The sequence below is a fragment of the Buteo buteo genome, chromosome 8, assembly GCF_964188355.1.
Source record: "Buteo buteo chromosome 8, bButBut1.hap1.1, whole genome shotgun sequence".
Taxonomy (NCBI): domain Eukaryota; kingdom Metazoa; phylum Chordata; class Aves; order Accipitriformes; family Accipitridae; genus Buteo; species Buteo buteo.
In genome coordinates, this window is record NC_134178.1 from 43,653,762 (window position 1) to 43,679,550 (window position 25,789).

Below are 25,789 nucleotides of genomic sequence, written 5' to 3' on the forward strand. Positions count from 1 at the left end.
GCCTGGTACTTTTTCTGGGGGTGAATTTTTGTATCTAGGCTGCTGAGCCTTCTTCAAGTTACTGTCTTTTCCAGGTGACTTACGCTGTTTCTTCTGGATTTTTAGATGAATGGGCTAGACTTTGCAAAACAGAGATACCTTATCAGTTTGCTTAAAGCTCTACAAATGCATGTATTTCACTAGACCGGAAAGAGAGATACCGGCCAGGACAAGCTTGTGAATTGGTCACAGTGAGATGAGTGGTGACATGTGGCTAAGGTGAGGGAATTGCTGCAGTAGGAATGATGTCTTGCTTTGCTTAGAGTGCACTGCCATGCCTGTTTCTTTCCTCAGGTCGATCGTGAGGAGCCGAGCACCCTCCCTCCCCTCCCCTCTTATCGGATTCCTCGTAAGTGAAGCTCGCTCACTCTTTGAGGACCAGACCTCACTGATGACTGGGAAGCAAAGAGTACCCAGGAAAGCACTTTTACCACGGACTCCACCTCAGGAGCACCAGGAACTTGTCTTCTAAGTAAAATCTGTGCCCCTTCTGTGCAGACCTGATGTCTGCTGCAATGGATACAGAATCAACATATTCGGGATACTCCCACTACTCAGGTCACTCCAAAAAAGCCCACAGACAAGGGTAAGGAAATGTTTATTTTTAATTACTTACTGCTCTAAGCTAGGACATGTCCCGTGGTAAAAAATTGTAAGCCAGGATGAAATCAGTGGGGCCACAGCTCTGGAGGAGATGCATGTGGAGAGTCCTTATGAGGAACATAGTGAAGAGACTGGAAGCAATAATGCTGGTAATTTAATGATATTCAACCTGTTGGATGCAGGCTGGGGTAATGTATGGCCAGCAAGATTGGGATAGTGCCCACAGAAGGATAAGATCACTTAACTCTGCTCTTGAAGTGCAAGGGATGAGTAGAGTCTCTGGGGAGAAGACATCAGTCGTCCTAAACCAGTAATTGCCAGTTTTCTCTTCTGATGCCATTTCTTTATTGTGTAATAAGGTTTTCTGTCTCTCCCCACCATCCTCCTGGCTATTCTGTTGCTGATGTGTTGGGTTTTTTTAATAGAATTTGAGTGGTACTTGAGTCCACAACAAGTCCTTTATCGGCATTGATTTGACTAGAAGTCTGGCTTTTCTGAGCAAGTCCTCTCTGTTGTGGTAGTTCAGCAGCCTCAAAAACCATCTTGCTCTGAAAATTCTGATTACTTGGAAACATTATCCTTTTTTTTCCCTGCATCATCATTAGTTTTACATGCAAAATGTGTGCCACTTACAGTCTTTGCAACTTAGAACTGAGCTGGTCCAAAATAACTTTGCATTTCAGAAGCAATTATCCTGTGTGGTTGGAAAAGTAATTCTTCCATGAAATGAAGTCTCTTTGCTCGCAGTCCAGTTATTGAGTAAAACATCTCTTGTTTGCCTTTTCTCCCTTCCTTAACACCCCCACCCCCAATATGGATGGCCCTTTGAAGCTTAGAATGCCATGTGGAAAGATGCCTTCAAAGTTCCCAAAACAACATAAAAATCCTAGAGCCTCTTACTGTGAACAGGAAAAAGTCTCATCCCAGGAAACCTTTGGGCTTTGGGAATTCCAAGAGAGATGCAGTGGAGAGAGCAGAGCTGGGACACTGGATGCTCCTGAGCTTTAAGCCAGTCCCTGAGCACAGTGAGGGTCTCTGGTGTAAAGGCTGCTTTCCTGTCCAGGCAGGAAGGGGGAGGAAAATATTGGTGAGCAGGTTGGTGGAGCTTAACTCATCTTGACACATCCTCAGACAAGAAGCTGTGAGGTCTACAAGGGTATTCTGGAAGTAAGAACTAGCCTGGTACCCTTGATGTTCTTGCTGTCTTTGTAAGAGGTTAACTGGGGGTTATTAACTGGTGGAAATAAACTTCACCAATTGTCCTACAGTGTTAAGGTCCTAGTTGGCAAGACTCTACGTTGCAGGAGCTAAAGCTGTCTTGATTAATTCCTTCTGTTAACTGCACATGTCCCTGTGAGACACTGTTGCAGATGGAGAGCTGTGTAGACCAGTTAATCCCCAGTGGAATTGCCAGTTGTTTGGAGAATGCGACCTTCCCTTCCAAGCACAGCACTGGCAGAAGCTGTTTTAAGAGAAGATGAGGTGGTGGGGGTGTACCTCTGTCCCCTTTGCTCCCCTTGCTGATCACTGAGAGGGTAGACTGTCCCAGCCACCAGGCTGTAGGCTGGTCTGGGCAAGGTCCCTCTCTACCTCTTCCAAAGCTTGTTTTGTCACAGATTGGGTCAATATTGATCAAGAGATGGGCAAGCATGACTATGACCTAATGCTTAGGGCACCTGCTGCAGGTAAAGGTGTAGCAGATTCCAGGCCCTGCTCCAGAAATTATCTAGTAACGTTGTTCTCCTCTTGCTCTGTTTGGAAAAGGAGTCGGGACAGGCACAAATCACCGCGAAGCAAAGACGGCAGTCGGTCTGAGAAGTCCGTCACTATCCAGACACCTCCTGCAGAGCCGCTGCTTGGGAACGATGCCTCTCGGGCAGAGGAGGGCCAGGTAAGGAGGGAGTGAAAGCAAACGTGGAGCGTGATTTCTGGAACAGAGCATGTGACTTACCGGCACATGGGTAGGAAAAAAGTGTTGCTCACGTGCTGTTAGTAAAGAATCATGACTTATGGGTACACTTTATTCATGCATAAAGCCAAAGTCTCAATCAGTTTTATCTTTTCTGAGAAGCATTATTTTTGACAGCACCAGTGCTGATATGACTACTCCTGGGGCACTAATTTGCCTCTGTCTCCAGAGCGTCATCTGCCAAGCTCTGTAGAAACATCTGTAGATAACATCCGTTATCTCACTGTGCATTATTCAGGTCAACCCTTTCACCTGTATGTGCAGTTTTGTTTTTAAGCAGGATTTGCTCTAGGTAATTGTGTAAAGCACGTAAGGACCAGGATCCTGGTAGAGAAAGGAGGCAAGAAATGTAAAACTAATGTGAAATAGCTGGGAAGGAGGATGAACTCAGTGGAAGTTATACATTAACACTGGGTTAAATAAAGAATGGAATAACGCTGGGTTTAGATTGCACCTAGGATGGATCCAGTACTCTTGCTGCTCTAGCAGTTGATGTGAAGATGCATATTCATTTTCAAAGAATGGCTGATGCTGCAAGATATAGAATGCAGGATGTTTCAGTGCCTCCTGGGCTGGATTTGGGGTGTGTTAATCCTTGGCTGTGGGGCTCCACCTCTGCCCTTTCAGAAAAAAAAAAAAAGTGATGCCTAGTTTCCACCCAATCTGTGTAGGGTAGTACATGTAACAGTACTCGTGTAGCCACAGGTGGGCTCACTTCATGTACTGCCATTTGGTATTTTGTCATCAGATGCTTGTTTTCATGAGTCCCAGATATTACTTCAAATAGATCTAAAAGTGCTGGTGAATTCTTAAGCCCTTCTTTTCATGCTGACCTCCTCAATTTGAATTAAAGCCAAAGCGAAATAAGTTGATGCATGAGCAAGACTTCTCTGCTGGGGAGCAGGGTGCCCTGGATTGGGTACAACAACTTTGTACCACTAAAGATTTAGACTTATATTTCCAAATAACTGCACATTTTTTTTTGCTTATGCTACTTTAAAATGGGAAGAGCTGTTATAAGAGGTAGACTGAGACTAGAGTTGCCTGTTGTCTTCAGGGCTGTAGCCTTAAGCTGCTGTGGTGTTTCTGTCCCTTCTGTCTTCCACACAGTTTCTCAGTTCATCAAATGGAGGAAACTATGCAGAGCTATTTCATGCATAAACATAAAATAGTTGAAATGCTTAGATTGCTTTACTGAAGACACTGGCAAAGAGGGAAATGTGATAGGATTATGCTGCTTTTCAGGACATACTACAATGCAGATATCTCTTCTGGGGCCTCTGTTTTGGTGAGAAGCAACTCAAAAAAACCCCTCGTATTAATTCAAGATGCTGACTGTTTGTGGTTGGTCTGTCTCAAAACCCTACTGCTCTAGGCATGGGAGGTATTCATGTCTTGGAGTGCATTAGAAGTTAAATCCGTGGAGTTGTTCAAAGTAGTCCTGCTGCCTCTGTCTAGTCCTTTCCCAGAGATTCTTGAAGAGTCTTTCCTCTAACTTTTTTAAAGAAGTGAATAAAGGTTTAAAATGATGCCTGTTTCTTTAAAATTAAATGCTTTGATCAGCATGTGTAGCTGCAGAAGTCTGGGAGAAGGTGTAAATCCTATTATTGACACCGGCTGCAGGAAGATATAGTCAGGAGGGTAGGAGGAAGAGCAAAACGTGTGCTTCCGAGTGTTGCAGCTACAAAGGTGTCAGGTACCAAGCAACAATGCGCATGTATTGCCACTGTTTGGTGTGTTTGTGGGAAGCATCAGAAGTCCTCATGTGCATGAGTCACTCCAGCAGCAGCTGTGAGTCAAATCCATACATGTCAGTGTAACTCTTTGGCCCTGCCAACACCGGGAAGGAGCAATTGGAGGCATCGTGGGATGGGAGAACTAGCTTGCAGAAGTCCCCAGTATTAGCTAGGGAAGAAGTGAGACTTTCAGAAAACGTAATGTGATCTGAAGCTTGACTATATGGCGACTGTATTTCAGGTAAGCTTCTTCGTGCCTGAGTGGCTTCTGACAATATCCTGGACTCTAATACCAGAGCTACTTGGTAGTCTAAGATCCTCTAAACTTAAAGTCCCATGCCTGAAAATATCCTCTGTGACCACCTGTGATTTGTTGGTTTAACTAAACTTTTATTAGAATGTCAGCTATTGAGGGCAGCGCTACTGTAGAGGAGAATAAAAGAAAACAAAGTGGAGGAACTTGCTGGCAGTGCGGTTGCTTCTGTTACGGATGGAAAAATAATGTGTGAACATGTTTTTGATTGTGTAACAACAACAACTGGCTTGAAACACTGAAATGAAGATTTCCCTTCCAGGTGCTTCTGTGGTGCACTTGCACCGCAGAATTTGTGGGCTGGAAGAGTGCTAGTCCTTGCCCTGCACATGGGAACTGGTGATTACTGCAGTTTCCAAGAGTTATGTGATATTACTTAAGTGTGCTGGAAGAGGAACCGCTGGGGTACAGTGAGTGGTATAGCAAGCTGAGCTACCTGCTCTACAGTAACAAGTTTTTAGCACTAATGTTTATAGTCACTGGTTTGGACAAGTTGCTGTTGTTTCCAAACCTTTCCTAATTTTCAGGCTTGATTATTCAATATGTTGACAGTGTTGCTTTTGCTATTTTTTTTTTTTTTTTTTTCTGGGACTTAAGTCTATTGTAGCAATCCCTTTCGGGGCAAGAAGAATAGAAGACCTGGAAGAAGTAACCTGATTATTTCAATATTATTTTTGTTTATCTCTTCCTCTCTCAGGATGACAACTGGGGTGAGACCACAACAGCAATCACAGGCACCTCTGAGCACAGTATTTCCCAGGAGGACATTGCCCGGATCAGTAAGGATCTGGAGGACAGTGTTGGGTTGGACTGCAAACGTTACCTGGGCTTAACAGTGGCAGCTGTTCTCGGACTTCTTGTCTTCCTTACCCCCATCGCCTTCATTCTGTTACCCCAGATCCTGTGGCGGGATGATCTGGAGCCGTGTGGTACTGTTTGTGAGGGACTGTTCATCTCTGTGGCATTTAAACTCCTCATTCTTCTGATTGGGACCTGGGCTCTGTTCTTCCGCCAGCCCAAGGCAGATATACCAAGGGTGTTTGTGTTTCGGGCCCTTCTGTTGGTCCTCATATTCCTGTTTGTGTTTTCCTACTGGCTCTTTTACGGCGTTCGCATCTTGGACTCGAAGGACACCAACTACCAAGGAATAGTACAGTACGCGGTGTCTCTGGTGGATGCTCTGCTCTTCATTCACTACCTGGCCATTGTGCTGCTGGAGCTAAGGCAGCTGCAGCCCATGTTCACTGTCAAGGTAGTTCGGTCAACAGACGGAGAGTCGCGATACTACAGCTTGGGGCACTTGAGGTAGGTACAACGCCTTGAAGTCCAGCGGCGTAGATAAGCGTGGCTATGCTGTAGCATGAAGCATCAACTGCTTTTGTACATGCGATATTGCTGGTTTCTGAATCCTCCCCCAGAGGAGCCCTAGAGTCTCTCCACAGTTACCAAACTGAACCTCTCTTCCCCTCTGAGTGTGGGAGAGGTTGTCCCTGCTTCAGAGGAGTCTGTGCATTTCTGTAAATGGAAAGAGCTGACGGCACAACTTCAGGCTGATCATTGGGCTAAGCCTGATGAGATCTTTAAGATCTTCTCTGGGCTTCTTGCCCTGTCTCCTTACTGGAGGAAAGGGGAAAGGCCTCCTTGTTTAGCCAGGGCTGGCTTGTGCTCTTCGGCTCTATATGGATCAGTTTAGGTATAGGTATAGATCAGTTTGCTGGGTCAGATCTATCTGGGCGTGTTTGGGAGCTGTGCAATATCCATAGGTGTGACACCTGCATGCCTACTTCCACCTTCCTGCTGGGGTTAATGCTTTCCTCAGCAAAGGTATAAGAAAGGACAGATGTCTCAATCTCCTTAGTTCCTATGTCCTGTGAAGCTCTCTAGAAATCTCTTAGTTCCTGTGCCCTGTGAAGCAGGCAGCTGAGCTCTGAAGATGATTCCCCAGACTGTATGGGCACTTAAACATCTGTTCTGCTTATCCTGTCCAGACCCCTATGGCATGCGTATCTATTGCAGATGGAGAGATTAGTGTCTGCTGGTTTAAGTGGACGTAGGAACAGTCTCCTGCAGCCATTAGCTGAGCAATGGAATTGCTTTGAAGCAGATTTAGTGGTTGAAGCTCAAGTCTGGGAGTTGACTCCTGGATATTGTTTCTGGCTTAATGGAAGAACTCAAGGCCTTTTGGGTGGACTAGGTCTGGATTCTGCTGTATTTTCCCTCTCTGTAAAATGTGAAGGAGAGCCCCTCTTGTGTAGTGGAAGTGTTCCCATTGACTTAATGAAAGGTCACCTTCAGGGATTAAAAAAAATGAACTAATCTCAGCTGGTTTTCTTGTGAAACCTTTTTTTTTTTTTTTTTTTAAACTCAAAAATTACTCTGTGGTACATGGCAGATCCAGCGTAGCCTTTATGACTAGGGAGATGGAGAGATGACTACCAAAGAGTTCCCCTGTGCCACAGCTTTGTGGCTTGAGGTGTGCTGCAGCAGTTCTCTCGTAAGTGAATTCTGCACAGAAACTTCAGTACATGTATATACACACCTATATACACACACAGTGTGCAGGTTTGGTTTGAGAGAGTTTGCTGGTTGCTCGGTGGTAGATTGTGGGTTTGTGTTCAGAGGAATTAAGATCCTACGCCTGCTAAAGTCTGCATGCCTGGCTTTAACCATGTAAGTAGCCTTGCCATTGGAGGCAAAGAGCTTGCTTGAGAATCAAGGCCTAAATATTTAATAGCACATGTGTTAGAAATGGTGTTCTCTCCAATTCTCTCTTTGTAGCAAGGTTTTGAAGTGCCTTGGGTGATGCGAGGGCAGCAAAGAGTTGTAAAACCTAGGGTGAAATCTGAGATGTATGAAAAATTAATAGCTTTCATTTGTTGGCAAGCCGATTGCAATTTTGTTTGGCATATTGAATCCAAACCATGCAGCATGTAGATGCTTCAGTGTCTTGTGTTACAGGAGAGTCTTGCCAAGCATGTCCAATAATGGTAAACTAGTGTTGCTTTTTCCTTAGTTTCTGAAAGATGAGTATAATATGTATTGACACATGTTTTGAAGCCTGTGTGTTTTTCCATCTTTACTAATGTAAAGGTAGAACTGTGTAGGTTTGATCAGTGGCCAAGTGTCTCCCAACTAAGGGAGAGTTCATTCTCTCTCCCTCTTGCTATGATCAACAGGAAGAGTTACTTGCGCGTTAACAGTGAGAGCTGCTGGTCTTGATACAGAGTGTGGCCCCAACGTGACAAACGCTGTAAGAAGTGTATGTAGTTGGTATCTCCTTCAACTTCTAAAGGCTTAGGATTGTGAGATATTTATGTAAAACATGAGAAATTTGGGATCTTTTGAACATCTTTGCAGCATAATTTTGCAAAGTTTCCGTAAAGGTCTTGACATGCTTGTCGGTGAAATGTCAGGGTCACGAGGGGCTGCCTTCTGCCTCTGGCTCTCTGGCTCAGGCATGGGGCTGGAATGGGAGGTCTGTTGATGGGAAAATGTGGTGACATGCAAGGACAGTTTGGTTTATTCAGGAAGACTGGAGAAGCAGCTTCATGGTTGTAGCTGTGATGGAGTATGGATACATACTACTTGTTGCTGCCTCTGGGCTCTCCATTTGCCACCATGCATGCTTGCTTCACCCCAGCACTTTTAAAGGGGTCTTAGGTTGTGGGCTGCCACCTGGAAGGAGCAAGCATGCTTTAACAGGTATAGCAATCTGACTACCTCCTGAAATCAAAACCTTGCTGCCTCACTCCAGCCTTTTGCCCTCTTCACGCTCTCAGATATCTTCAAAGTTTTGCTCCCTTGGCTGTTCATGGAGTCTGTCTTGCTCAACTGTCCAGGGTGCTCTGGAGAAGCTGGTGGCAAGAAGGCTCTTGAGACGTCTTATCTTGTTCAATGTTGCTTCTTGGAGTAGCTCTGGATTTTCCGCAGGAAAATTGTTGCTATCAACCTTTTTAATCCAAGGTGGAAGCTTTCAAATTCTCTTTTCTGATGAGGCCGAGGGACCTGCTATGTAAGTATGAGGAAGACAGACTTTCTGGGGGAGAAGGGAAGAAAACAATAGCTCAGCCACCATTTTCTGGAAAACCATGTTTTTGCCAGGCAGGGTACAGACAGGATTTTCCACCCTCCCTGGCTCCAAATGCAGCAAAGAAGCTGAAAATGCTGAGTTAGGTATTCCACTCCACCCCCGAGGGCTCTAGGTCCAGGAGGGTAAGCATATTTGGGAGTAGTTCCCCAAATTCATATTATAATCAACCTATTAATAGGCTGGCTTGGTCCCACCCCCAGCACTTTGGCTGTAGCTTTTCTTCTGGGAGACTTGACTGCCAAAACGAGCATTCCCTTTGGCATTGATTCAGGAGCTTGGGGGGGAGGTAAAAATTAAATTGGAGTCCCAGTGAACATGGTGCCAAGTCTCAGCTCAACTGATTGCTCTGCTGCTTCTGGTAGGAAGGGCTGCCACGCAGGGGGAACGCTTTAAGCTGGTATGTACGGGTAAAGAGCGGGGAAGAGAGTAGATGCAAGAAAGGTCAAGCCTGGGAAAATGCGAGAGGTTGGGTGGGGATGCTGGCGAGACTTTTGGAAGCAACAACAAAGGTGGGGGAGAGCGACAGTAGATAACTTTTTCAGTTGAAAAGCTGATACTTTTGTGAGCTGAGGCTTGGATTTGCAGCCGAGGATTTGGTTTGTCCTTACAGATAGGGACACTGATGGAGCCTGTCATCCACAGTTCAGTACCTTCTGGATAGCTCAGAAACTACATAGGAAGGATGTTGCTGGAGAAAACCCTCCTTTTCTGTAGTTAGGGTGCTAAACATATTCCCTTCCTCTCCAGTGAATACTCTTTCCCCACCCTAGAGCTTTGCTAGTCTAGACAGCTCAAGAAAATGAATGGCTTCAAACACATGTGGTAATTACTGATCTTACACATAGACTGAATGTTGGGCTCCAGTATAGCCTTGGTTTTCTGAGGTTAGAAATGTCTGAGAGTGGGTCTTTCCTCCCTTTTGCTCATCCTTGCAGTAGGGATATGAGGAGCAAGGCCATGATAGTTCATCATGTGTCGGGCTGTATGAAGTACTGAGAGCTTCAGCCTGCTTTTCTCTTCCCTGGCATGGGTTTGCCTTTATGAACCAGCTGGCTGAGAAGCTAGTGGGAGGCCTCCGTACGCCTTTGGAATAGGGGTACAGTTTTTGCAGATGGCCGTGAGCTGGTTGATGTTCTCTGTCCATCTAATCAAGAGAAGCTTAGTACTCGGAAATAGCAGCTCTATATAGAAAAAGTCTGTTAGAGCATTGCCTGTACCCGTGTTACCCATCTGCATTTGGACAGATGTTTGCTGAACTGTGGTTTAAAAATCCAGGAAGGGAGCAGCTGGTTCCTCAAAACAGGTACCTGTCACTGAACAGCCTGTACCTTCCCTGCAGGCATTATCAATATCTCATTGGGAAATCTCGTGCACATGCTCCTAAAAAGTAGACGCATACATGTTTTGCAGAAGGGGAAAACATCCAGCCTGTCTCCCAGCTGAACTGGAGTAGCTGTTTCTTCGATGGTGCGTGAGCCTTTAGCTTTAATACAAACCAGAGCTGAAGCAGAATTGTATGGTGGAAGCTGGTGTTGCTTTTGACCCAGCTGTTTTGGCTTGGCAGTCTTGTATCTATTGAACCTGTTGCTTATAAAACTGATCTCTAGGCTGTCAGTATTTACTGATCTAATCTGATGAGTGCTTTCTTGTCTGTGTCCCTTGGTGGCACTGGGGCCGTGTTCCCTAGTCAGGGAGTGTGTAGAGGGCTAAGGAGTGGAAATAAGCTTCTTCATACTCCAGCCTGCATTTGTAAGCCTTGCACATCTGATCTTGCAACAACGAGGTGTTGCTCAAGTATGTCTCTCTTTATCAAGGGTGACATTTTTCTAATGAAGAACACCTGGTCAACATTTGAACTGTACAGAGTGCTCTTGCCTGGAGTTGTGTCGACACTCCTCTCAAGGTTGTGTTGTCCTAAAATCCCCCTATGCCTCAAAAGGGAAGCTTCCATGGCATATAGACACTTTTGTTTCTGTTTCTAGTATGGTGACATGTATCAGCTTAGCCATGGGTTTAGGAAGCTGGATGTCTTGTCTGAGGCAACAGCTGCTGAAATCTTGCTGTTTTCTGGTGAAGGAACTTCATAATGTGTGTCTAATTGCATTGGTTGGTCATAGAGTGACTGATCCCATACGCTTGTGGGCCAGTTCTGTTTCCAGTCAGGTGGTCAGAAGTGGGACTGCAGAACAAGCATAGGTGCACACTAGTGCAATGCTGTACCTGCCCAGCTAAATCCTGCTGGAGGCACTCTGGGCTTGCACGCTCTTCCTTCTACCCTGTGTGCAATTTGCTTGGTCTGCGTTCCCAGGGAGTAGAGGAGTTACACTGACCTTCCTTTCTCCTTGGGGTTTCTTCAACCCTCACCATCTTACGTAGTGATAAACACTGTGATGAAAGAGATTGAGCTGATGAGTTTTTACCTTGTTCTGTAGCAACACACCTTATTAACTGTCCTGATGCCTTGATTACAGGAGCTTCCTAGAACAGCATTTTCCACAGACTAGCGACTTTGCAGAGCAGCTCTGTCGCCAGAGCCTCCAGCCTGTGTGAAGTTAGCCTGGTTCTTGAATGCATTTTCTCTGTCCTGAAATCAGTGCAAGGCACTCTGATGAGCATTTGTGTGAGTGTCCCCTGCCCATCACCAAACCTGATGAGCACCAGCATTGAATAGTCTCTCCTCCCAAGAAGTTCTGGGATAGCCGGCTAAATGGGTGTTAATTGCATCTGCAAGTGTGAAGCTCCTTGAAGAAACTGAGCTGTCTGCTCCAGAGCAGCTTCTTCAGCGCTGAGAGGTGTCAGACTTGTGACCTCCAAGCCAATGTCTTTCCAGCAGCACTTCACATAGCTGGGTGTTTACAACCACCTTTTTGCAACTCATCATCTCTGCAGCTGGGCTGCTTCTCCATGCTCCCATTCCTGAGCTTGCAGAACTCTCTGTCCACAGTTGTGTGGCATGGGCAGTTGAGCATTAGCACCCTTCAAACACTCCATGCCGTGGAGTAGCCGTGGAGTAGGGAAGGAAGATCTGATTTGGGGCTGAACTAATAATGACTTAATGGGAAAAGACGTGCAACTGCGTTTCTTAGTCATTCTTAGTCACAGGCCCTACCTTTCCCCCCCTCCTGCCTCGCCTCCAGGAGGATGGTGCCACAGAGAGCAGTTCACCTGATTGCTCTTGCCATGAGGGTACCTGTGGAATTGCAGAAGGGAATTTTCCAGTAGCCTCTGAAAAAAATGTGTGCTGTTCCCTGCTGCGTAGGGAGCAGTCTCCTTTGATGCTCCAGATGAGTTATGGGAATGGTGCCTTGTTCTGTTTTACGAGGGTCAGTTTGGTGGTGCATGGGGTGTGCTGTCAGCAGAGTTCAGCTAGGACTTCTTACTTGGGTCAGAGCAACACCTCATTAAGAGGATGTTTCTTTGTGACAGTAGTGAGCAGCAGACTCCAGGAGTGCCAGGTGCTTCTCATTAGAGGGGAGGGGAAAGTCTAGGATGGACTGTCAGTATCTGACTGCATGCACAACTCATCTGGGAGTTTCTGATGTGGTAAAGCCTGTCTCCAAGGCCTGGGAGGGCTCTGCTTTTCCAAAAGGAGCATGTTTTCCTAGCCCCATGCCTGTCTGCATATGCTTTTCCAAAGATTCTATATATGGCTTTACACGTAGAGCTGCTCTTCGTTTTGATAAAGATGACAGAGCTCAGGAACTGAAGTGCCCACAGTCATCTTCCTACCCCTCTCCTCCCTTGTTTGATCTTGATCTTTGATCAGCCCCAGCACCGCTTGTGCACGCACCACCTCCCCTCTACTTTTCACTGGGAGGAGTGTGGAATTGAGTGTACTAGACCACAGCCCAGGTACCAGTCGTATTGTGCTCCTGCAGATGTACCAGGCAGCAATGGTGAGTGGTGCAGGGTGATTGTTGTACCCCGGAGCAGTCTCACGTTTTTTGAATACTTAATACTTTAAAGTTTACAAGCCTACTTGTAAGTGAAGGGCCTGCTGTCAATTATTAATACCCCTGGCTAGTATGCTATTACTTGCTGCCTGACAGGGAACTGCTAGGCTTTGTCCTTCTGAAAGAGATGGTGTGGAGGAAATGCCATTGGTTTCATCTGCAGAGATTTTGCTTCTTGTTGGTTTGTCTTTCAGAATCAACGCTGCCCAGAAGTACAAGAACAGCATGTGCTCCAGCTTACCCTGTACTTAAAGGGTTTGTCATGTAATTTCTTTTCCCCTGCTGTCGGTGCCCTCCAAAGCGCCTGTGTGTACCACCCACAGAGACAGATGGTCTCCCTAAGCTGCTGAACAAATTTTGTGGCCGTGAAGATACTTTTATCTTCAAATGCTGCAAAAAAAAAATAAAAATCCACCCCCTCAACCTTTGACATCTGTTTCTTGTGGTGAATGATGAAATACAAATATTCTGCAAAGGAGTGAGCTGTGTGCCCTTTGGGGAAAAGGAGGAGGCTTGCTTTTTGTTAAAAGTGTAAGAAATTGTGAATTTACAGTTCTCGTACAGCCCAACCAAGTAATGTCCAAGAAAACTGGAAGCTAATTCCTGACCCTACCCTTGAAGGAATAAGGAAGAGTTAATAGGGAGCTGGGTAGTAGTAAAAGAATTTCCCCCCACACACACATACACAAAACTGAGGGCAATATTTTCTCTTATATCTTGATCCCCCCCCCAGCATTCGCTCCCCTTAAATGAACCTCTGTGCTTAAATTCCCCTTGTGCAGTTTAGGTCAAGTGGGGACCTCAGCTGACGGGGAGAGCTATTCCCCGGCTGACAGCAAAACAGCCCCCGGCAGAGCAGTAAGGTCCTTAGCTGCGGTTTGGGGGCTTCCAACTCTGGCTTGCGCTCCCAAAGTCCTGGCAGAGGGTCATCTGCATCCTTGTTGGGGCTGGATTTTTGATGCTCAGCTTGGAACTGCAGCCCATGTCCCTGCAGCCCTGGCATTGTTTGTAGGGTTGCTCTACGCTGGCTATAAAATGTGGTGGCTCTTGCTTGTGCAAAGCTTGCTGGGGTGGAGCTGGGTGGTGGAGGGATGCTGTGCAGGGAGGGCTGGGCTGTAGTTTAAGAAAGCTGATATTCATTTGTGTGGAAGGGTCTGCTAGTGGGTAGCATCGATGCTGCCTATTCAGGCCTGTCGGTGTAGGCTTGCAGGGAAATAACACTCGGAGGTGTTGTGAGAGAAATGCTAGAAGAAGTTAAAGCTGCTGTATTGACTCAAATGGCAAACTTCATTCAAAGTCTGGCCACGTTAATCCTGTCCCCTGCTGGGGGTCAAGTAAGAGGTGGTCCTCTTTCCTGAGAGAGCATCCTACCAGGCTGCTGTTGGAACAGGAGCTGAATACTGATGTTTCATGGCAGCAGCATCTAAATGTAAAGTCCTATTACAGCACTGAAGTTTTTCTGCCAGTAGAAACTTTGAACACTTTATTTCTGTTGTTTTGTTGGAATTAAAGTTGTGTTTCTTAGCTTTCACTTAAAAAAAACCCCAACCAAACTGCGCCCCCCCCCCAAAAAAAAAAACCACCCACAAACCCAAACAACAAAAAAAACAACAAAACCCACCTCACCCTCAGTTGCTTCATAACTATTAATGTAACTCAAAGAATTCCTTGTCTGAAGACTCTGGCCTTATTTGATGCATGGTCAGGCTTTAAATTACCTTTTGAAAATGCAGACTCTTACAAACTTCTTGCCATACCTGCCAGTCCCTGCATATTTTATTTTTTTTTCTTTTGGGGCTCAGACTAATCAGAGGCAGAGCATACATGTGTGTTGGGAAGAGGAAATGCATTGCTGTCATGGATTATGCTATTCCCAGGGACTGGAAGTGGTAATCCAGGGTACCATGTATTGCCTGCTGCTGCAAGGTTCCTAGGCACTTGAGCAGCTCACAAGCTTGAGCTGGAGGCTAATGGGTGCCCTGTAGCTCAGGGCTTGGGAGTCTGGTATTTCATCCCTTATGTGTCTGCCCTAAGTGCCTGTTTTCACTCTTGTATGCAGGGTAAGCTCTTGGTCTTGCTCCCAACTCCGGTGTTCAGAAGGTAAAGCACACCTTGGTGTCATCCCTGGCTTGTTTGAAACTCCTTAAATCCTAAATATAACCAAGTGTGTAGAAACTTTTGAAAGAGGTTAAGCCTCCCTCATAAATACTCGGTACACCCCTCAATTATGTAAATGTTTGATGATAGTTTCACATCACTTAAACCAATGCTGCTGCAAAAAATACCCTGTCAACGGTCTGATCCTTCCTCACCCCTCCCAAAGAAATCTTGTCTGGTTGCATAGGGATCTGAATCATGGAACTAGTAACTTAGATCTCTGTATTATCTATGTAGCTTTATAGTTTGTTTGTGTATCTTTCTTCCTGGGTTATTTAGCCCAGCTCAGTTTCTGCAGTCTTTTTAACTGTCCTTCTGGTGCTTAACGGTTACAAAGGCTTATGGTGGCATAAGAAAGGTGCGATGGAGCAGAGGCAAAGAGGCAGGACAGCATCCTCTCATGGCAGTGATGGTTTAATTGAAAGCGATCCCGCTGCTGCCTGCGTGAGGAGACAGATTGTGCATATGCGTTGCTGCAGTCTGCCTGCAGAGCAGGAGCAGTCCTTGGTGGTGCATGGCTCTGTCTGCAAAAGTGTGCTCCTCCGCTGAGCTTGGGGAAAGGAGACCCTCGAGTCCTTGCTTCTCCTCTGCTACTCAGCAGGCCTACAGGGGACCAGCTGTGGCCCAAGCATGAGGGACAGGTCTCTTAAGGTGCAGAGGCAGACACTGTGTACCACAAGGATGGCAGCTCATTGCTGTGGTCTTGGTGTAGAGTCGTATCTCCAGCTGTGAGACTCTAATTTATTGTCTTGAGCCATGCAGGTCTCCTTCCACAGGGCTGGTTGGCCTCAATAGTCTGCTCAGCTGTGGAAGTTGTTATCTGTAAGATAGACTTCAGTGTCCCTGACACTCTCAAATTGGCCACGGGTCTGTGTCGTGTTGGGTGCGGACAAGCGGAGCCTGCTTGGGCTGGTGGCAGCTGGGTGCGACACCCCCAGGTGCCCGGGGAAGCCGGCTTGCCCCTGCTTTGTCAGCACCTGCATCTCTCTGGTGTGCCTGTATCTGCCGTGCTGTGCAGGTTTGTGGGGACGGCTTGACAGCAGCTTCCTCCCATCGTATGTTCACTGAAGTTGTCCCCTTTGTGCTCTTTCTCTCACTGCCCTCCTTCCCAACCTGCCAATTTGCTCAACAGATAAAGGAAGCTTTTCACAGCTTTGGTTTTGCTTCACTGTGAGCAGATGGTAGTTGATTTTTTTTTTTCTCTCCTAAATAAGCAAGTTAGTATTCTCGCTAGCTCCCTTGAGGATGCCCCACCACTTTGCAAAATTGCGGCGTGGAGGCAGGCTGCTTGGTGTGCTGGCAGTGCGCTTGGAAAACCATTTCTGGGCTCTAGCACGTGGATCCAGCAGCTCCTGCTCTCCAGATCCGATTCAACTATTACCGGCTCCTGAGGGTGCTGGGCTGGGCTTGAGGGGTGGATGTCTGGCCAGGCGTTGGTTTGGTTTGCTGTGGGTGTCTAGGACATGGCAGATACATGGCTGGGCACAGGCAGCAGCTCCTTTGCTCTCATCTTTCTTCTCTGCATCGCAGCAGCCCCTGGGGCAATGAGTTGCTGGTAGCAGGGGCTTGCTCTCTGCTTGATGAGGAGGTAGTGCCTTTGCCTGTCTGAATGTGTTGTATATGATCAAAGGGAAGTGGATGCCTCTAGTTTGAGAGCTGTTGGGGCATCTGCTTGTGGTTATTGGTGTGCGAGGAACTGGTTGAAATCCAGCCCAAGCTGTTAGTGCCTGAAAGCTGCTCTTGTCCACCGGCTAATCCATGCGCTATACCGTTTAGATTTAGTGGTTCTGCTCGGTATCTGCATGGTGAGTAAGTGCTTGAAAACACCCACCCGCACACACTGTTCCTCTTGGAGAGGCGGTCTTGGCGCAGGAGGATGCGAGTGGTTTGCTTTGGAGCCTGCTCTCCTGGCAGCTGGCTTCTTCAGCCTTCTGGGGGAGAGGTTGGTTGTGCCGCCCGCTCAGGCTTTCACAAGCTGCTCTTTCAGATGCAGCCCCTGAAGCTGCTCTTGTTGTATGCTCACATACCCTTTCCAGTGGATGGGCTGAGGTAATCAGTGCAATGTATCTTTGCCACATGCTAACGAACTCCCCTTGGCTAGTCTGTGAGGGGGCTGGAAGACAGCCTTTCTGGTTACCTAGGCTGACCCGTTGCAATAAGGCATCCTAGAATTGCATACGGTGAACCTGGAAGAAGCTTAGGCTCAGCAAGGGCTTAAGTCTTTCCTTTCTTGTGAAGAGTCCCCCTGCCTCCCATAGGAAGCTCTTCTGGTGCCCTGGGACCTCCATCGTTTCTAAAACTCATGTTAGGCTTTTGCAGCTTGTTTCTTATTTCATTTTCTGTCTGTTGAATATGATGGGGGTAACAAGTGTCCCTATGATCTTTGCCTCCCTTGGCACTGTATACTGTGAAATGAGATGTTCACTGTGTTACTGAGGAAGGGAAGTGTGGTGCTGTCACAGTATCTGACCTCAACACAGTGACTGTGTTTTCCTGGTAAATCATATTACCGGATCTTTGGGACCGCATTTCAAGTGAGAGGATTGTGCTCTCCTCCTCCTCCTCTTCCTTCTCGCTATATATCACCACTAGTGTCTTGGGTTTTTGTCCTAGCTAATTACATGAGCTGCCACCTTCAGCTGTTGGAAGTGGAAGCAAGGGCAGCGTGGCTGTTGGGAAAGCATTCATTGAAATTTGAAGTTCTACCAATAAATGTGACTGGGAAAAACATTCAGCCCATATGCTGGTACCCTAAAGACCAGTTAACTTCCTGAAGTATCAGGCTGGAAAGTTTCTCAGAAGGAGAATTGCAATGGGAGCATGCCTGTGGGTTTGCTGGGATTTTATAGTTGCTTGCTAAAACTTAGCACTCCGTACTTCTGTAGCAGCATCTTCTTAGTACTCGCCTGGGAATACTTTTATAGGGTTCTTCAGGGAGGCTTAAATAAGTAGCTTGTTTGGGTTGTATGACATAAAGGAGTGGATTTCTGCTCCCCCCAACCTCCAAGTTTGGTCATACCCTCCTGTAAAATCCTCTATTTTAAAGCCCTCGTTTCCATACTCACAGCTTCTCTTCCAAATAAAAAGATTTGAACATAACAGCAATATTAGTAGTAGACTTGCAGGGGTCATTTTCTTTTTCTTCCATACTGGAGGGTTTTGGCTAGGCTGCTGTTGAGGAAAACACACAAAAAAACCAACCTGAAAATGAATCCTACTCTCCCTCTCTCAGAAAATCCGTAAGTTGAAATCCTTTCTGCATCAGCAGTGAACTACTGTATTGCTCAGCTGGTGTGTTGATTCTGGTTTTTTGTCTTAGGAAACATGAGACTTGGTGTAGATTGTGTGTGTTGGAGAGCACAGTGTCTTGGCCCATGCAGGGCAGAAAAGGGAAGATGTGCGGCTGGAAACCGGGCTGGTACTCTCCTTAAACTTGGAACATTCATGTGACAGTTGTTCAGATGTCCAGTGTTGGGGATGGGTGGGGACAAGCTTAAATTCATGTTCTTTTATTATTTTTTTTTTAAAGGCTGGGAGGGGAGAGAACAGATGGGGACTGGTTGCTGCAAAACTGTGGGACAAACCCTGTACGTGTTTGGGCTCCATATAAATTACACCATTAATGGATGGATGTTGACTTCCATGGGGGCAGCAGCCATGCTGCCATCACAGTGACAACCTGTTACTGTGCTGAGGTTTCCTTCCCTTCCCCAATAAAGGCTTAACCTTGCAAATTCTCTTCCCTGCCTGACCAAATGCCAGAAGTCGGGTGTCTAAAACAAACTTGCTGCATCCCAGTCACCCGGTGCCTGTTCCGGGGAGGGCGAGGATTGCGCTCGCCTGCCTTAGCCGAGCGGAGACTTCAGTTGTGGTTGTCTGACAAGAAAATGTGGTTTTCCTGTTCCTAGGGGCTGTGGTCTTGTTCTCTTGACTCTAGCAAACTGAAATGCTGTTGTAGTTACGACGATCAAAAGGCATTTTTCTGCTCTGCTTGTTTGGCCACAGCTGCTGAAGGAGTTCCTTGTCTTGGCATCTCTGCTGAGATCTGACTCCAGCTCTGTTTACTGGGGAGGACAAAACTGTAGCTAAGGCATTGGTGCTACTGCCGGCGCTGCAAAGCGCTTCTGCACAACCTCAGTCCTCTCGGGAGCCTTACTCCAAAGTGCTGCTTGGGAAGGACGGCGAGTACCAAATCCCCCGTGCTGTGCCAGATGCAGGAGACGGCCCCTGGGGTGGCACTGCTGCCCGGGGAGCATCTGTCTGGGCAGCCTGCGCTGGCATCCCCCCAGCTATGGAAGGCAGAGCAGGGTAGCAAGTCTGTGTAGAGGATGGTAGCAATACCTTCTGTATTTCAGCAGGGATGTTGGTGCGGGACGCATTTTAATTTCAATTGTCTATTTCCAGTTTTATTTCCAAGGCTGCGGTCCTGGTGATTTTGCTTTGGAAGAGCAGTCAAGTGTGGTGAAGGACCAGGAACTTGAGCCCCAGCTCTGCGCCTAGCAAAAGAGTATGTGAAGGAAAGGGATTTTCTGGGAGGGAGATGTGGTTGTAGGGTGCTTCTGGGAAGGCGCAGAAGTTTTCTGAGCCTGTTCGGTGTGAGCTGACAGCACTGCTAGGGAGTAAGAAGTGCTGTGGATGAGCCTCTCGGCGTTCCAGGAGACCTCAGCATCTTTTGCAGTAGATAAGCTTGCTGCAGTTGTAGGCTGGCGACTGCTGGGAAGGCAAAGCCGGCTCTGTGTGGAAGGTTGCTTTGTGCAATCCTTGCTCAACTTCTCTCTGGGGTGCCAAAGCTTCCCAACTGGCTGTGGCATGTATTTTGTGTGCCCAGAGACCTTGGCTTGTTTTCATGCTGTGTCTGTTTTGGAGAACATAAAAAAAAAATGTTGTTTGGAGGAGAGGAGCCTGTGTTGGGAACCATTTGATTAAATAACCCCAAGCTTCCTTTGCCCTCAGCCCTCAATTAGCACAGCAGTGATCAGGCCTCTCTGACTATCCCTGTGGATTTTAAGTGTGTGGCTCACCTTAAACTCTGATGCTGCAGGATTTGCATCCATAGCAAGGTAAGGAAGTGGGTACTCTGGCAGCAAACAGCTCAGCTCTTTCTGGATGCGTATTTATATCTGTATATGTTCCAAAAGCATGAGGCACTCCTGCCTTCGATGATTAACAGCACCTAGCTGATGGTTGATATAGTGCCATGACAGGCTACATTTCTAGCTTAGCAGGAAAGCACAAAACTGCTAAAACCATGTGAATGACAGCTGCTGCAGCCTGCTGGGTTTGACCGTAGTGTGTCCAATGGCAACTTTGGGTGTAGAGGTGTAGCTTCAATCTTTTTTTTTTTCTTCTCCTTATTTTCTTTTTCACTAACCCTTCCCCACTGCTTCAGAAGACTCGAAACGCTTTTTCTAGAAATGAGCATGGCCCAAAGCCAGTATTTTGATATTATAAACAGGCTTCTTTCCTTGTGCTTTGCTTCAGTATAGCACTGGCTTGTTTTCCTGGAAATCCTCTAAAAAAGCCAATTTCAGTATTGGTGTAGCTGTGTCACAGAAGGAAAATACAAAGTCAAAATGGCCTCTGAGCTACAGAGTATGGCAAGATCTCAGATATCAAAATTCCGTGTAGCAGCAAGTATTCAGGCAAAACTGCTCTTGACTTACCTTTTGAGAGAAAAAAATTGGCGATAGTTGCTGCCTTTGTGTCACTTAGTCCCCTCCTCCACTTCCTTGGATGCCCTGTAAAAGTTAATTCATTACTGTTTGTAAAGGTCTCTGCATTTCTCTGCTGCCAAATGCCACTGAGGTACCCTGCGCTTCTGTTGGGTCTGGTTGTTTGCTTTCCCTCTTGGCAGCATGCTGTGACACAGCCTTCTTCAGGGTAGTAATAATAATTTAAAAAAAAAAAAAAAAAAAAAAAGCAACCCTCCAACTACACAAAATGCAAAGCAACGAAATGTAGACCCCTACTGCTATTGCCTACAAGGAAAACTGGGTTTCCAGTAGGCCACTGGCCTGTGCAAGAGGCTTTTTCTCATGTCATAGGTTTTGAGTCTGAACTGTTGCATGAAAATACTTTTCGTGTCCTGATATGCTTTTCTGTATTCTGGTAGTTTGTTACAATCCCTGAAATATATTGGGCTGCCAGATCCTCTTCGTAGGACACGAGGAGGATGCTCACTCTGACCTTCTCCAAACAGGCAATTAAGCATTGAAACTTTCTGTTCGTTTTCTTCCTGCCCCTCCCCATTCTTCTAAAATCGTAAACGCAAGGAAAGCCTCAGTTAGCTGAAGTGTGGGGTGAATGAATGCAGTGACCGACATGGTACTGAACTCCTCCTGAGACCCTGCTGCAAGGAAACAGCCTCCGAACGCGGGCTCTGGGAAGGCTGCCAGTTTCCATTCCCCTCGGAGCTGGCGTGTGGGTGGAGAGGAGGCTTGCTGCAGCCACTTCACCTTGATCGCAAGGCAGCGGAGGGTCTGCCCTGCAGTGGAAAGTCCCAAAAAACCTGAATTTCTGTCGGGAGACAGACAGCAGGCTTCCTTAGCATTTTGCTTTGCTCCTACTCGCTCCTCAGGGCATCCTCTGGATGCTTATTTGCTTGAGGTTACCCTCCTCCTTGCACGTTGTGTTGCACAAGTGTGTTGGGTCCCTTTCTGCCACGTTTGGGACATCGGTGTCTTGTTGGGGGGGAGTGGTGGTTCTTGTTGCTTTGCAGCTCCCGCATGGGGCAGGGCTGTCCTGCACTTTGCAGGGTGAGGCTTCCCCTTGATGTGGGTGAAGAGGTTGAGCAACACGGCCCAGAAGGCTCTGATTCAGCAGCCTTCTCCTTGCTCTTGCTAATTATTGTGACCCTTCTAATTTTCTTGTCTGCAGCATCTTCTCTTTAATTTTTTTTTTTTTCTTTAAAAGACAATTTGAAGAGTCGCAATACAGCTGTCTTCCTAACTTGCAACACTTAGGATGGACTACATGGGAGACAGAAATGGGCTGGTAGAAATTTAGGAAACTGATGTTTATTACAATTCTCTCCCTAAAGAGCAGACCCTCTGTGATTGGGGTATCTCATATGTGGGACTGAGCCTGTACTAGATTTGCATCAGCAAAAAATAGCTGGGCTTTAATTTTCAGGGCAATAATGGTTGTTTATTGCAATATAAGAGCTTCATTGTGTTTGGATTTTGGGTGCGTGTGCCAATGAATTGGTGGGGTAGGTTTAGTGAGGGGATGGAAGGGGTAGTGGGTGGGGAAGGCTGGCATCCTGATGATAACATTCTCTGTGGGGTCCAGGGAAAATGTGTATGTATTAAAACAATTTATTCTGTCCTGTGATGCACTATGTTTTGTTCTAATAGAACTAGTTGGTCAATGGGGCACCTCCCAAACATTTCCCACTGCTGGGATGGAAGTCCCAACGCTGTCTGAGATGAGTGCAGTGTATTAGCAGAGTATAACTCTGTTCGTTTTTATCTTCTTGTTTTTAGTTGGTCCTAGTTTTCCAAACACTGCATTTTGAGATGAAACTCTATGGAGTTTTACCTTCCTGGGAAGCGGACGTGGAAAAACTCAGTCATGTTTGAATGCAATCAGAAGGGGGAATATGTGCTGCTGCTGCATGATTTCTTTTATGAAATTTTGTTTTTAAGCTGCAGCAAATTCACAGTAGAAATCAGAAGTCTGGCAGGGAGAAATAAACCGGCTTTCACTTGTTCTGTGTCAGTGCCTACGTGTGTGTGGCAGTGGGTCAGTCTGTACTGCTTCATTAAAGGAAAAATATTTCCTTGATTAAACAGTGGCTTTTGATTACATATCGGTAGCTGAATGCTTAAATGGAGTTGCTTTTAGCAAACCTGATACGAGGAAATATGAAGGACCAGCACCTGAAAGGTAAAGTTTCTTTAAGATGCTCTAGCTGGATGCAAAAGACCCTGCCAAATGGTCCTAAAGATGGAATTTGCTTCAAAACCTAAATTCTTCATCTTAAAGGTATACAGCTAATGAAATATATGGCACTGTACCATAAATCTGACTGATGAAGGTACATGGTGAACAAGTCTGGGTTTGTTCTGTCTCAGAATCTCGTGAATGGGCTGGCATCTACACTTTATTCACTGATCAGTGGGAGGGGGGCAGCTGGAGAATGAGGATGGCAGAGGGGGTGTGTGTGTTTAAATTACTGGGATGTGATGCCGAAGTTTAATATAGCACAAGGCACAGGAAAATTTAAATTGCTCCTTCGGGAGCGCGCGTTGAATCAGTGGTAGTGCTGAGAATTGAATTTAGGTCTTAATTTGTTGATGTCTTTTTTTCCCACGTACCATCCTTGTAATGTTTTCTTCCTGTGTTGTAACATGTGTGAGAATACTTGGTTGCTTTCCTTAGGAGAGGCTTTGTTGGTAAGTGTGAACTTTACAATTAACTGGCAACAAATGTGTTGGCAGTTCCCTTATAATTTTTGTGGGTTCAAAATGAAATTAAGTGTGGGTTCTTGGCAAACTCCAGCTGGCTGAATCCGTGATCTTGGTGATTTGCTGAGAATATTACTGCCAGCCGGACTCCACGCTGCGGCGTGCAGCCAGAGCAACGTGGAGAGAGCTACGTCCTAGATCCCGCAAGCGTGTTGGCATTTTTAAACACCGTAGCTCTGGCTTGTTTTGAAATGCTGTCCTATTTGTTGGTAGCAGTGCCTAAAGACATCTCTCTCTCTGTTGTCGAAATGATTGCAAAGGAAGATACCTCTGGGTTGAGCCTTCCCTGCTGCTGGCGCGTGTGCTGTTTTGCTCCCATGTGTCATCGTTGTAGGTAGAGGCATCCCTTCAAAGGGATGGAGGGAGTGTCACTGCTCCTTATTCTGTCCCTCGTCTGGGATTTAACAAGCGATACTGAGGTAATCCCTTCTCCGGCAGCCATACTCCTCAGGCAGCGATCTTATCTTGCTGTGAAAGCTTGAAGAGATTGGGCTCTTGTCAGTGTTTGGATGGAGGAGATCTGAGGAGCTGTGAGGTGCGGCTGGAAATGACTCAAAGGGAAAAGCATCCATCCTGAGCGGGTCCCTCCATCTAGGCTGACCAGCTGCAGCAAAACCAGCGTGGTGCTCTGATCCTCAGCCAGGGCAGGGTCCCCACAGCTACCCTAGCGCCGAGGCGGGCTGAGCTCTTGTTCTGTGTTTTCCCATAGTGTAGGCAGCCTAGTGCTTCAGTTTATGTGCTGTCCTCGTTTAGGGATTTCCTGTCATTCTCCTATTGAGGTGACGGCAGAGACGTTTATCTTGCGTCCCAAATGAAATTTCAGGTCCTGGAGAGAGTAATTAATATTCTGCGTATTCCACAATTCTGTGGGCGTGACAGCCCTGTTCCAAATAATGTGGCTATTCTTTTTTTTTATTATTATTTTAAGGAAACAAAAGAACTTGTTGCATTTTGGGGGGTTTTGTCTTTTTTTTTTTTTCTTTTTTCCCTAGCATCCAGCGAGCTGCACTGGTGGTTCTGGAAAATTACTACAAAGATTTCACAGTCTACAACCCAGCCTTGTTAACAGCCTCCAAATCCCGTGCAGCCAAGCACATGGCTGGCCTGAAAGTCTACAATGTTGATGGTAGGTGAGGTAAAATGTAGTCTCAGAGACTGGGTGGGATGGGGAAGGGCTGGGCTGGCTTTATGCTTTGTTATGCACACATTCTCACCTTTTTGCTTTGCCAAATCCTTGTCTCTTGCTGGAAATCTTCCTAACAGTGCTGAGTTTGCCGGTTCCAGATGACTTTACAGATGTGTTTAGCCCACAATAAGACTTTTGTCTTTGCCAGGTGAAATGGCCAAGTTTTGTGTCAGGTTTAATTATTACGGGGCTTGACAAGCACTTTTCGGCACCACTGCTTGTTTTAGGCAGCCTCTGCTTTTTGTCACCCTTGGGTCATCTCCTTGGTTGTGATAGTACAATAAACACAATTTTTAACCTAAATGAGTTCCCCGGTCGTTTATTGTGCTGCTTCCGCAGGCAGCCTTCAGGGAAGTGAAGGAGGTTGATATCAATGTGGGAAGAAGCAACTGCGTAAGCAGCAGTTGCCAGTGAAAGCAACGCTCGCCAGCCTGCAGCCTTAGCACTAAATGAGCTATGCCTGGCTTATGCGTGGCCATGCTCCCAAGTCATCGTGATGCTAAGCAGTTCCTGGAAATTCAGAGACCCGTAACTATCCCCCTTAAGCTTTGCCATTCTACAGACCTGTTTCAAACTTTTGGGCTTTAAAGAGGCCTGTGGGAGGGTGGATGGGTGGATCCCTGTAGACACTCAAAGTGGTGAAAACTGGACTTAATCATTTGACACTCTTAAACCCTGTCAGTGAAAGCTAGGCTTGATAAGCAGGGTGTGCCCAGCCATCAGAGCCTTTACAAAAGTGCACATTCCTTTGATGGAAGAGCTGAAGTTGTGTGGGGAAGCTTTTATGGTGAAGGATGGCTGAAGTCCTGTGACAAGATGTGGTAAGGCACATTGTGCCTGTGAATGCATTAGTATTGGAAGGCTTTGAGAGCTGGAAGGGAGAAGGGACCGAAGGGACTTAGCTGGGCAAGGTGGCTCTGCATGCAGGGTGTGGAGACTGAAATATGAAGAATATCTGTCACATGGAAAAACATGAGGCATGGTTGTTTGCTTTCAACAAAGTTTCAGTGCCTTATGGGTGTGGGTTTTTTTTTTTTTTTTTTTAATTTTTCATGACTTCAGAAGTTTCAAAGACCTTATTCTAAATGCTTTCCCAAACCTGATGCAGCACTCCTGAGTCTGTAGAATTAATTGGAGGTTTAGATCCTTACAGTGGGATGTCCCCATCCTGAAAGAGGAAAGGGAAAGGGGGAGGCAGGGGGGAGGGAGAGGGGCAGGCTTGCCCATTGTGTGTCCCCTGCTATCTGGAGTGAAGAAGCACTGAGGTGGGAGAGA

General features: G+C 46.5%; 1 protein-coding gene across 3 annotated transcripts in view; it reads left to right on the forward strand.

Moving 5' to 3' along the window:
• VANGL1 (VANGL planar cell polarity protein 1) overlaps window positions 1-25,789 on the forward strand; it is a 49,558-nt gene that overhangs the window by 8,837 nt on the left and 14,932 nt on the right. For all 3 annotated transcript variants that reach the window (XR_012651372.1, XM_075034381.1, XM_075034380.1), the window contains exons 2-5: window positions 334-625; window positions 2,407-2,533; window positions 5,358-5,965; window positions 24,321-24,454. Coding sequence is in view for 2 of the 3 variants with exons in the window: in XM_075034381.1 (XP_074890482.1) it covers window positions 543-625; window positions 2,407-2,533; window positions 5,358-5,965; window positions 24,321-24,454 (952 nt within the window). In the remaining variant the exon portion in view is untranslated. The remainder of the gene's footprint in view (window positions 1-333; window positions 626-2,406; window positions 2,534-5,357; window positions 5,966-24,320; window positions 24,455-25,789) is intronic.